Source organism: Cucurbita moschata, unplaced genomic scaffold, assembly GCF_002738365.1.
Source record: "Cucurbita moschata cultivar Rifu unplaced genomic scaffold, Cmos_1.0 Cmo_Scf00021, whole genome shotgun sequence".
Taxonomy (NCBI): Eukaryota; Viridiplantae; Streptophyta; class Magnoliopsida; order Cucurbitales; family Cucurbitaceae; genus Cucurbita; species Cucurbita moschata.
Window position 1 is genome coordinate 396638 of NW_019268537.1, and position 12353 is coordinate 408990.

Below are 12353 nucleotides of genomic sequence, written 5' to 3' on the forward strand. Positions count from 1 at the left end.
AAAAAAAAAAAAAAAAAAAAAAAAAAAAAAAAAAAAAAAAAAAAAAACAAGGGGTCAAAACCTTTACACTTCAGAAAAAAAACATAATCATTTCCAAAATATAATTTTTTTATTAAAAAAATATGTGAATTTATATCTCCAAATTAATAATTGTTTCCACCTAAATTCAGAATTTCGTTGTAAATTCGCAAAGAATAATGTAAATTAAATCTAGTAACGGTTCTTTATTTATTCATGTTCTACTTTTAGATGATTTTAAATAGAATCAAAACGAAAATATTCAGCTACAATTACTTTTATACCCATCAAAATTAAAAACGTCTAAAGTGTTTCAAAGCCGAAAAACTAACTTTCAATCACATTAACTCGATTACATATGAACCCTCACATCTAATTTGACATATTAAAAATAATAATATAAAGAAAAATTGAAATAAGCCTTCCCATAAATATTGAACATGTTGATTTAGTTCTTAAATTATAAAAAGTGCAATTTAGTTCCTGAATAAAGTTTTAATCGATATCCATATTTAAACCAAATATATATATCTATATATTCATATGTTTCAGGTTTTGGGTTTCCTATGTTCATCTCCATTACTTTTGTTCCTTTTGGTTATTTGTTTTGTTTTCCCAGAGATGAGAGAAACAGTAGGAAGAACAGCAGCTACATTGTTGAGCAAAGAAGACAAAAGAAAAGGAAAGTTAGGAAGAAGAAGAAATACATGTTATTCCAAATGAGACTCCTTTTGAACCTGACCTGATGCTGTCTTAAACCAGAGCCAAAAGAAGCTGCAGTTCCACATCAATCTGGTAACAAAAACAATGTCTCCCCACATCAAACTAACCACAAACACATGTTTTATTACACTGGGAAACTTCCCGTCATGCTAATATGGTCCAGTGTCCGACGCAACCCATATTTATTCACAGCTGCATTAGCAGCTCTGAAACCTTCCCCATAAGCTGTCGAGGCATCGTTCGCTATTTGGTGCATGAAAAATTCACCCAGTTTGTTTTCGGCCGAAGATTTACCGCCTTTCTTTGATGATGAAGAGTAGTAGGACGAGGAAGAAGAAGAAGATGAGGACGCAGTGGATGTCGAAGGTCCCGATTTAGACCCCGGCATTACTTCGGATTCAAGCCACATGTAGGAAAGCACTTGACAGATACCTTCTTCTACCTCCGGGTTAAGGTTGCGATATCCTACCATAATCTCAAGTAGTATCAGTTTTCGAGGTAAGCACACGGATCAAGATCCGAAAAAAGTGGAAAGGGAAGAAGATGGAGCTTTACCTTTTAGCCGTAACCAGCCGTGCATCAGCTCATGAGCAAGAATAGCCCCTGTTAGTAATCTGTGAAAGCTAAGAGTATAAATATGGTGGCCAATGTAAACTCGACAGAAGATTGTGTTACAGAAGAGCGAGATATGCTCGAGTATTAGAAAACATAATGATTTAACCGTTGATCTTCTTAGAAAGCTCAAACACCATGAAGTTTAAAAGTAGTTCCAACTTCCATTTGTTTCCATTTTAGACATAATCATACAAAGCTTAGAATCTTCAATAAATTTGAAAGTATAAAATCAAGAATGCCTACCTTGGAAGACCATAAAGAACAAGAATGGCTGTAACTTCGCATCTACGAGTCAGCTTCTGCAGTTGAGTTCTCATTCCGATGAGTCGATGCCCTCCGATTCTTGGCCTCTTGAGGATCTGAACATGATTAACGAGAACAAGTTCAATACCTATAAAAACCCTGATCGCTACTCTACAATTTTGGAAAAAAAAATCCGACATGTACTCTATGAAAACGTACACTGGTGACAGTCTGCTCTTCAGAAAGACATAAACCTCGAGTCTCAGGCATGTGATGGAAGCCCTGTAAAGAAAAGGTGCTGATCAGAGGAATTTCTACACGGGTCAGAAGAAGGCGTAAAAGATAGTTTATTACATGCTTCTCCCCAACAATAGCTTCATTGAGTGCCTGTCTTTCAACCAGAAGCATGGGAATTTGCTGATCTATTCTCATGTTCATCCCTTCGTAATAGTCTCGAATGGAGTGGTAGAGTGGTTGGCAGTCTCCGGTGTCCATGATAGCAGACTCCATGCATTCTAGGCATAGGCTCCGTCCATCTCCCAAAGAAATGTATCTTGCATTCCAAGACTGTAAAACCATGTGGAATTGTAGTTAGCAGTAAAGGGAGAAGCCTCAACCTCATGCAAGCTCAATTGTTTTCATTGATACCTCCAAACGTTCACAGCTACAACAACGGGCTGTGTTGTCATGTTCATGGGATGGACAATACTTCTGAGACCAAAAAGGATGACATCTATACTCGATCAAACCGGCTCGATTTGTAGGGATCTGAAAGTTGAGAATGGAAGAATCAAATTCTTCATACTAGCTAATGAGAGATACCAATGAGGTCTAACAAATGTGTTTATGTTCCTCACAATCCACCAGTAACATAACATGATAATAGGAAGTAATGTCCGATGAAGACAACAATGAAATTCTTACAAATTGGTGGCAGACTTCACACTTTGGATGGGTCAGCTCTTTGAAACAAGACTTGTGATATGGATCTTTCCCAGACAACGAAAACTTGAATCCACAGAAAAGAGAACTTGAATGAGTAGGCAAAGGAAACAGAGTGGGAAGCATGACTAGGAGAAGAAAAGTCACAGCTAGGATCTTGTGACCAAAGGAAGGATAGGATTATTAGAATACCTCATGCTCGGTAATAGGATAACCGCAAGAACGACAACAAAAGCACCCAGGATGGAAGTAGGTGCCCATGCATCCCAAATAATTGCCATAGCTGATTGCACGCTTGCAGCCACCACAATATCTACGACTTCGAGACATGATTACGCATATATCAATTAAACCATTAGGAGGAAACCATTTTAAGAGAATTTGTTGTGTAGTTAAGTTGAAGTCTAACATAACATTATACCTAATGTCACCGGGATGGAACTGAGGAGGTGCAACAGAAGGATATGGAGATAAATTCATCTTGTCCTGCATTTCTCTAGCAATTGCTTCATCATTTTCTGTACGCCAACGATGCCCTGACGAATGAAAAGAAGAACGAATCAATCTTAATGAGTTCTTTTTGAGAGAAGAGTGATAGAGTGAAACATTTAAAATCCAAGTGCAGTTTAGGAGATCATACGATTTCGTCTTTTCAAATCTTCAGCTAAAGAGAGTGCAATTGCACGGTCTAGTTCTTCTTTCTCCTTATGAGCTTTGGAAGGATCTTCCTGTTCAAATAACAATTCAATAAAAAAGACCTTATTGAATGAAGTAAATTCTTCCCCAACATCATTCAAATGAAAACATTTGCTTATTAGCCCTGTTTTACACCATGATGGGCTTGCTTAAACATGCTCCCTTGGCTATTTACAATACAAGCACAGAAGGAAAATCATTGTTCAAAGATGGTTCAAGTACCAAGTGGTTTAGAAACTGAATGAACATACCACTGATTGATCAATAATTAACTTGGTTTGTGTTCAAGTCAGTACAAACCAAATAAAACATTATTGAACCGACATAATCAACTACAATAACTTTAATTCTCTCCAAAAGGAAAAAAAGAAAAAGGGGGTTTCAAGTACTTCCAATAAGCTATATGCGTAAAGAGCAAACGAACTATTATCCCAAACCACTCAAAAGAGTGGAAAAGTCAACTAACATCAACCTTTTACATCATATGCTTTGTGTTGTAAGATATCAACCCTCATTACAAAAGTTGAATAGTTAAAAGATAAGCTAACCAAAGAAGATCAAACTCAAGAAGGGGAAAAAGAAAACAGAAGTTCACCGATGATCTCGCCGGAGCTCGCCAGACCACGTTCTCTTGATCACCAAGATGCTGATGTGGATGGCGGCTGCCCCCGCCGCTGCCTCCCCTGTTGCCTCCTGACCTGAAAATTTTGCTCAACCATTTCATCCACCCGGATTTTTTGTCTGCGTAAGAGGAAGAAGAATCCCCTGTTCGTCAACAAAGACGACACCCAAGAAGAAGAAGAAGAAGAAGTCGATAAGGAAAAATCCGAACAGAAGAAAAAGAACCCAACATCCCCAAATGCTGCGGATTCATTTTAGCACAAACGGAAAATCAAAACGAAGGGTAAGGGAGATTGTAATTAGTTGATAAAGAAAAACGAGGAGAAGGGTAGAGATACCAGAAATGCAAGGCTGAGACAGATGATTGACACCAGAGGGAGGCATGGAAACCGATAAAGAAATTTGGATGGTATATCAATCGGTGGAATATGGCCCGGGCGATAAGGGGGTGTGAAGTCCAAAAGGAGGCAGAAAGAGAGAAGGGGAAAGAAGGGGTTGGAAGAAAAGGGGTTGAAGAACAATGAATTGGGCATCGTTAAAAGCAGTAGAGAGAAAGAGGGAGGGAGGGAAAGAAGAGAATCTGTAAGAGGGAAAGGAAGTGATGAGAGATTCTTGGCTTGGGAAAGCAATGAAGAGAAAAGTAGGAAGGGAATCTGCTGAGGCGGAGATCAATAAAGCAACGGTGGAAGAAGGGCTCAGAATCATCAAATGAGCATAAAAGCCATCTTTTAGGAAGTGTCGGAGGCCAAATTTTGTACAGAAAGAGCCCAAGTTTTTTCCCATCCCATTTCTTCCTTCCATTCCCTGTTTCCATTAAACAGCTTCAATTGATTTGGTTTTATAATGGCCTAAACTAAAACTTCGCGCCGTGAGAACAGGGAACTCGTTGACATGCTCTCAGGATATTCCTCCATTTTTTTTTTCTTTTCTTTTCTTTTTCGGTTAAATTGTCAAAAAAAATACTTGTAACTCTTCATCTTTCTAATCCCACGCTCTCAAAACTGTTCAAATGCTTATTTTGAAAAACAAAATAAAATAAAATGTGTGCTATATAATGAATATAGCGTCCAATCCAACAGTTCTGTTTGTGATCTATTTCAAAAGTGTATTGTTTTGTCAATGGTTTAAAAGTAATCTCTTTTTCTTTCAAAAAAAAGAAATATTATCTTTTAAACAAGATACAATGAAGACACGTACTTTCTTTTCAACGTTTGATACATAATCAAGTGATGTATTTTTTTATTTTACAAGTTTTACAACATTCTTAAACGTGTTTTTTTTTTTAACCACAAACAATGAATAAATATATTTTGAAAAAAAACTCACCTCAAAAAATACTAAAAATATTGATTTTTTTTTTTTTCTAAAATGTCTTTTCCAGGACAAGCAATGAATTCGAAATGTTTATTTATTTGATAGGAAACATATAATTGTCAATAAACAAAAAAACAAAAAAAAAATTATAAGATTTGCATGGCATGTAAAGAAGCTTCTGTGTCACTTTCAGGCACAATATTCAGGAATTGGTACTTCTAGGAACCCTAAAAACCATCTTTTTTTTGCTTTGTCTTTGCATCCCCATCTGTCATCTGCCACATTCAAACAAACATACCTTTTCTCTCTCTCAAATTCTCGAGAAAAAGCAAAAAAAGATGGAAACTTTGATTAAACAAACAAATGGGTTTGCTTAATTCTGGTGAACAATCAAAAAAGCTGAATAATTAACACATAAATAAAATAAAAAGTTGAGTAATAAAGCTGTGTCTTTTAATTTGTGTCATGGTTTGAGGGTTTCAAGTTCCAATTTATTGGTCGGCAACAGCTTGAAAGTCTCTATCCAAAGTGGTTTATTTAATAAATTTAGACCCTAAATCCTTTTCCTTTTCTTATTTTAAAAGGTTTTTTTTTTTTTTTTTTTAAATAGGGAGAATATAGTTATAGTAAAAAAAAACTCAATAAACCCCTTCTCTTTTAAAAGCCCGCACTTAATAACTTCGACATTCTCATGCTTATTTAGGATATCATCATGTTATTTATCTAAAACTACTTATTAAAACTCATACGAGTTATTTTAGGATGTTTTATTTTTATTAGAAAAATTCGGCAAGATCATCTAACATAGAATTGTTCAAATCCAATACATTTAATCTTAAGACTCATTTTTAAAAACAATCCCACAAAATTATTTTTAGCTTTGTTTTCGGTAACTTTACAGACTACGGTATCTATTTACGTATATGGCAGTATTCCCTCTAACATAAACAACACAGAGAATCCACTTTAATCATCAAATTATTTAGAACTATAATTATATGCTTCACCACATGCATCTATTCTTCTTTTGTACATTGTTACCTTATTTAATCCAATTTATCTGATACAAAGAAAAAGAGAGAGATATACTTTGTTTATATTGGACGGGTTTCCCAACTTTCAAGTTAATTTTAAATAGTTTTTTTTATCGTCTATTTTTACTTTTAAATCTTTAAAATTAATCCAAATACATCTTTAATTAATTTTTTAGTTGAAATTAGTATTATAACATAATTAACGGGCCAGTGTTTAATTGCAAGAAAACAATGTCAAACAAACTTTTAAAAAAATGAATGGCAAACATGACAATACTAACAAATAAAAAAAATACAGTTATTTTAGGATAAAAGTCAAACTTGGTCAAAGAAAAAAAAAAAAAAAAGCATTTGATATTTGATTCTAGTGCTTTTGGATTTGATTTTTATTTCTTATGAGCTTAATAGGCCGGTGAGAAAAAGTATCTAGCCGTTTTGAAAGACATGTTTTAAATACTCTTAAAAAAAATTCCTTCAAAAAATACAATTGAAATTTGAAATTATTAAAAAAAAATGTTAAAAAATTATATAGAAATTAATGTGCTAACTGTCTAGATGGGATGTTGATTTTTTTTTTTTTTTATTTACCAGATTAGTTACTATTTATTTCATCTCAACATATTACACTAAAAATATTTATGTAACTATTTTTACACATTAATTATCAAATATTTTTAATTTTTAACCTATTGCTCCCTACATTAATTTCCATATGATTAGTGTTTTCTAGAATAAATTTCAAAAACTCAAACTTTTCTAATTTTATTTTTAGTTTGTGTAAATATATTTTATTGGGATCAAATTAAAGTCAAATAATATATTATTGTCTAACACAAATATAGTCCAATTGATTTATGTACATCTTCGATATCAAAAGATTATTAAGATATCCACCACAAAAATAATTAAATAATATACTATCGTCAACTCAAACATAACTAAAATGATTTATACGTATATTCGGAATCAAGAAGTTAGTCAAGATATCCACCACAAAAAAACAAAGAAAAAAAAATATACTATTGTCATCTCGAACCTAATTCGATGCCTATGTTCAAATCTAAAAGGTTAATTAAGATGCCTATTACAAATTATTTACTTGAATATAACTCAAATTATTTAGGTATTAGATTGAAATTAAGTTTTGATTTAATCCCTTCCGATTTTAATAAATTCAAAATTTAATTAGTTTAGGAATGTGGTCGGAAATAAAAGTAGCTGGTGACTTCAATTTTATATATATTAGATATATATATATTCAACATTAAATAGGTTAGGTTATTTTTGCTGTATTAATTATTTATTTATGTTAGAGAATTTAATTAACTAAAATTTCAGTGAACCCCAAAATTCAAAATAAAATTTGTGAGTTACAAAATAAAAAAGAATTAATCAAAAAATAAATTTGAGTTTAAGGATCTAACTACCTATTTTTAGGTTGGCTGATTTTTTCTAACTTATTTTTTTCTTTTACTTTTATTTATAAATGTTTAATCACTTTTACTTTACTCCTTCAATTTCTAATACCTCACCTTTATCTTCCAAATTTTATTAAAACTTTATATTAAATATTCCCTAATATATACCTTTATAATTTTTCATTATATTTTTAATATATATTTTAATAGAAGATGAATATTTGAATACGTAGTAGTCTATCGCACTAAACAAAAACAGAGTTTGAGATTATCCAACTCGATTTCGACAAGTAAAGAGTGTAGCTTACAAAATTTATTTTTAATAATGTGATTAAAAAATATAACAAATTAACGAGTGGTTTTGAACAACGAAACAAGAATCGTGGGTTGTGGGTGGACAATTTGAATATATAGAAGGAATATATCTGGCTAGAATAAATTCCAAGTGGATGTTCAATATATAAAGACCGATGTAAAAATAATAATAATTAGGGAATAAAAATATATATTTTAAAACATATTTACATGTTTTCTATATTTTCAAATCCAAATAAAAGTTGCCGTCACCGTATACAAATATTTGTTACCACAAAATCTATATATTTGAATGGGTGGAGATAGAGAAATTTTTCATTTTTTTTTCCAATTTTTGTAATATATATATATTTTTTTAATATTGTTGGATCTCAAGTCATTCTTAAAATAGTACTTATTTTATTTGGTAGGTCCATGTTATTATTAAAAACTTAAAGATTTGTGGAGGTATACAAAATTTTATGGTAACTGACAATGAAAAAAGATTAGAATCACAAACGCTTCTTAAAAGATTAAGTAACTATTATCTCCCATCTTAGATTATTGGAGGAGATTTTAATGCAATGTTATTAGAGGAGAATAGTTTAATGAGACGAAAAAAGTATTTATTAAATGAACAAGTTTCAGGATGTTATTAATGTCTATAGTATTTATTAAATGAACAAGTTTCAGGATATCGTTAATGTCTATGAGCGATATTCATATAAATTTTTTCTTCGAGATACTAGTAGTTTCAATTCTCGCCCCCATATTTACGTGGGAATTTTTATTTTTTAACAAAAGTTTAAGGATGTTTTTGTCTTTTTCTGGTGAAATGGTCAAAATGCAAAAGTTCAAAAAAATTATGACAAAATGAAGAGCTATTTTCAAAATTTGAATCGATAAGTTGGGTCATTTATATAAGAGAAATAGAAGAAAAATATCAAAAAAAGAAAACAGAAAAAAAGGAAAAAAAAAAAGCCCCCCTTCCTTGAATTCATTAAGATTTCTAGGTTTTCCTTTGAAGCTCTGACTGTGGAACAAAGGGGAAAAAGAGAACAGAAAAGGTTCGAATTCGTAGATTGAATAGAATGGCCTCGCAAGGGCAGGGAGGAATGGACCCTGCTTTATTGGACGACATTATCAGACGCCTCACCGAGGTCCGATTAGCGAGGCCAGGTAAACAGGTTCAGCTATCCGAGAACGAGATCAAGCTTCTCTGTGCTTCTTCCAGAGAGATTTTCGTCCAGCAACCCAATTTGCTCGAGCTCGAAGCACCCATTAAGATTTGCGGTGCGCTCTAATCTCCCCATCCTGTTTTTTTTTTTTTTTCTTCCCATCCAAGAATTGATTCTTCGTTGCATTGCATAATGTCTCTGACCCTTTTGTTTTTTAGGAGCAGTTGGATTAATGTGTTCGATTTCTTATCTAATTTACCGGAGATTTGGTCTTGGAACGATTATTTAGTCGTGTGAAATATGAGATATGTTTCATGGGTCGTATGATTTTTCCTTTTCTTTTTCTTTGTTGTTTCTTTTTTCTTAATTGTTCTGGATGCCGGTTTAAAGTTCGAATCTTTGACTAGACGATGAAGGGAGAATTGGGATATGTATTTGTTTTCTTTCTGAATGTTCTGTGATATCGTATATAAGATAACGAAACTTTCGATTGGCCAGCCTCCTTGACGAGCATTGTTGATATGAAGCCTCCAAGAATAAACTTGAAAGTTTTTTTGATATTCAGACCCTCACAATATTAACTCGAAAACCCCAATATCAATTTGGTCCCAACCGACTTCTGAGGACGCAATGAATAGCATGAGGATTCATATCATGGCTGAATTTTATTTTCTTGCATAAAGAATGGGTGATATTCAATTTGTAATGGCCTGATGCATGTGGGTTAGCCTTTCTGACTATATGCCTTTCATTTTTCTTTTGCATTTTCAGGTGACATTCATGGGCAGTTCACCGATTTATTAAGACTTTTTGAATATGGGGGGTTTCCACCCAGTGCCAATTATTTGTTCCTTGGAGACTATGTTGATCGTGGCAAGCAGAGTCTAGAAACCATATGTCTTTTGCTTGCCTACAAGATCAAGTATCCTGAAAACTTTTTCCTTCTCAGAGGAAATCACGAATGTGCTTCTATCAATAGGATTTATGGGTTTTATGATGAATGTAAGCGGCGCTTTAATGTGAGACTATGGAAGGCATTTACTGACTGCTTTAACTGCCTCCCTGTAGCTGCTCTAATTGATGACAAAATATTATGTATGCATGGTGGTCTCTCACCTGATTTGACAAACTTGGATCAAATAAGAAACTTGTCTCGTCCGACAGTCATTCCCGACACTGGCCTGCTTTGTGATTTGCTTTGGTCAGATCCCAGTAAAGAGGTCAAAGGTTGGGGAATGAATGATAGAGGAGTCTCATACACCTTTGGCCCTGATAAGTTGCAAGAGTTCTTAGCAACACATGACTTGGATCTTATCTGTCGTGCCCATCAGGTAGAACAAGCTAACATTTTTTTTTTTCCCAATTCTCATGTTTCTCATTGATTTCTCTTCTCTGTTTTCTGAGATAAAATTCTTGTTGGCTTAGGTTGTGGAGGATGGATATGAATTCTTTAACGAAAGACAACTTGTCACGATATTTTCGGCCCCCAACTACTGTGGTGAATTCGATAATGCCGGTGCACTGATGAGTGTTGATGAAGAATTGATGTGCTCTTTCCAGATTCTTAAACCATCTGAGAAAAAGGGTAATAAAATCATAATGCCTGCAAGAACGTGATGGCAGAATGCATTTTGTCCTGGTCTTAACTAAGGTAAACTTTTCCTATTATTTCATTTGATAACTTCCTTGGGTACTCCATATCATGTACTGGTATATTACTTTACAAGCATCAATGAATTTTTACGTACACGTCTTTGCGTACGTGTGCATGCCAGAATTTTCTATCTGAATCTATGCCATTTAAGAACACAATAGGCGTAATCCAAGCATATTCTATCATTTTTTTTTGCTCGTGCTTTGAGTTATTCTGGTTTCGATGGGAGGGCTTTCTTGTTTGGTTTGGTGAAGGCTCTGCTCTGCACATTTTTGTTGGCCCTTTTGTTTGGTTTGCTGGACGTATTGAATTAAGCTGGTTGTTTGAGCTGTCTGTGTAAGCAGCTTGGGAACTTGAAAGATATAATGCATGAAGTTTACACGCAGGCCTCTTTACCTTACCTGTTCAACTGAGGGAACTGACTGCAAATAAAGTTGCTCAGCTTCTAAACTTTCTGCAATTCAAGGAGGATAGATATATGTATGCTGAGAGTTGGGGCCTATCCCGAAATTGGACAAAGATGTTTATGAGTGAAGGGGACAGGCCAAATGCTTTGGATGGATCAAATTCTTCTGTTTCATTTTATCGTTTCATATTTTTCTTTTATGTCTGTCTATATCTGGAGTATGATTGTAGAATATAGCACTAAGATTTTTCATCTATCTAAGAAACCTTAGAGTTCTCTTGGTTTATTGATCACTCTCTCTATATTGCTCCCTATGACTCTACACTTCAATTCCAGAAATTGAATGTCGGCGGTATTTGTGGTTCTCACTTTCATTCATAACTGCTGGATGCATGAGAGAAAAAAATAAAACGTTAGATCTACCATGATCTAAAGCTCTAGCGAATGCTCCCAATGACTTTTTGAAGTTGCTCCAGTTATCGTTGGGATTTGGGTGTTGATAATATTTTGGTGAGTGGTGATTTTACCTTTTAAAGATGGGAAATGGATTTTGGTATTATATTTTAAGAAATTATGTTAAGTATTGAATTTGGTTTATATGGTTCTAAAATTTTTACAAGATTTGTATTTGAAAATGTTTGCTGATCCTCCCCATCCACGCGCCTCAATGCCCTCTTTACACCTTCAATTCCGCCACCGCCGTCGACGAACACCGCCATCTCCTGCCAACATAATGTGTCTATCAATGGCAGGTCCTGAATCGGACGGTCCGAAATTATTACCGGCGCACACACCTAAGCCTCAAAGCCTTCCCAATCCCTGAAACATCACCACCGCCGCCGTCGCGTATTCGAACAACCTGAAACATCACCACCGCCGCCGTCGCGTATTCGAACAAACAGAAGTTTTGTCACCAGTCTCTCCCCGTAACTCGACGGCGGCTCCGACTCTATCAGAAACTCAGGATCCTCAATCAACTCCTTCACCAAAGACAGACCCCACACCCACCCATACCCGATAAAACCCAACACACTCTCTCTCTCCGTCGACTCACTTGCCGGCGTCGGAAGCCAACCAGTAACCGGCGGCAACGTAATACCCTTGTGAGGAATAAGGAGTTGGGCACGGAGAATGCGGATCAAACGCGCAAGGGGGCGCGCAGAGAGATGGGGTAAAAAGGGGATGAAGAACAAGTGG

The 12353-nt window shown here is 34.5% G+C and overlaps 2 protein-coding genes across 8 annotated transcripts; one reads left to right on the plus strand and one right to left on the minus strand.

The window, feature by feature from the left end:
• Positions 1 to 705: 705 nt before the first annotated feature.
• Positions 706 to 4624, minus strand: LOC111458262 (protein DA1-related 2-like). Of its 6 annotated transcripts, none has more exons than XM_023100788.1 (12): positions 4197 to 4624; positions 3833 to 4002; positions 3182 to 3269; positions 2963 to 3077; positions 2734 to 2854; positions 2524 to 2607; positions 2248 to 2367; positions 1954 to 2166; positions 1819 to 1881; positions 1600 to 1715; positions 1297 to 1364; positions 706 to 1206 (listed from the first exon to the last, which is right to left on the minus strand). In XM_023100788.1, exons 1-12 carry the CDS (start codon positions 4240 to 4242, stop codon positions 866 to 868), a joined length of 1545 nt encoding a protein of 514 aa, XP_022956556.1. In that variant the 5' UTR covers positions 4243 to 4624; the 3' UTR covers positions 706 to 865. The 6 variants fall into 6 exon arrangements, with proteins under 6 accessions (XP_022956556.1, XP_022956559.1, XP_022956555.1 ...); XM_023100791.1 differs by having other exon boundaries at positions 2734 to 2860; positions 3833 to 3978; positions 4197 to 4623; XM_023100787.1 differs by having other exon boundaries at positions 2734 to 2860; positions 4197 to 4623.
• Positions 4625 to 8885: 4261 nt separating this feature from the next.
• Positions 8886 to 11449, plus strand: LOC111458264 (serine/threonine-protein phosphatase PP1 isozyme 4-like). Of its 2 annotated transcripts, none has more exons than XM_023100798.1 (4): positions 8886 to 9211; positions 9868 to 10427; positions 10522 to 10747; positions 10823 to 10943. In XM_023100798.1, exons 1-3 carry the CDS (start codon positions 9010 to 9012, stop codon positions 10711 to 10713), a joined length of 954 nt encoding a protein of 317 aa, XP_022956566.1. In that variant the 5' UTR covers positions 8886 to 9009; the 3' UTR covers positions 10714 to 10747; positions 10823 to 10943. The 2 variants fall into 2 exon arrangements, with proteins under 2 accessions (XP_022956566.1, XP_022956565.1); XM_023100797.1 differs by lacking the exon at positions 10823 to 10943 and adding an exon at positions 11137 to 11449 and having other exon boundaries at positions 8889 to 9211.
• Positions 11450 to 12353: the final 904 nt, after the last annotated feature.

Bases quoted from the DNA above. Each gene is read 5' to 3' on its own strand.
- LOC111458264 (XM_023100798.1), top strand. From the start codon at position 9,010: ATGGCCTCGCAAGGGCAGGGAGGAATGGACCCTGCTTTATTGGACGAC. The intron at 9,212-9,867 runs GTGCGCTCTAAT...TTGCATTTTCAG, and splicing joins AGCACCCATTAAGATTTGCG to GTGACATTCATGGGCAGTTC. The intron at 10,428-10,521 runs GTAGAACAAGCT...TTGTTGGCTTAG, and splicing joins TTATCTGTCGTGCCCATCAG to GTTGTGGAGGATGGATATGA.
- LOC111458262 (XM_023100787.1), bottom strand. From the start codon at position 4,242: ATGCCTCCCTCTGGTGTCAATCATCTGTCTCAGCCTTGCATTTCTG. The intron at 3,078-3,181 runs GTATGATCTCCT...TTCATTCGTCAG, and splicing joins AGATTTGAAAAGACGAAATC to GGCATCGTTGGCGTACAGAA. The intron at 1,365-1,599 runs GTAGGCATTCTT...TTATACTCTTAG, and splicing joins GTTCTTTATGGTCTTCCAAG to CTTTCACAGATTACTAACAG.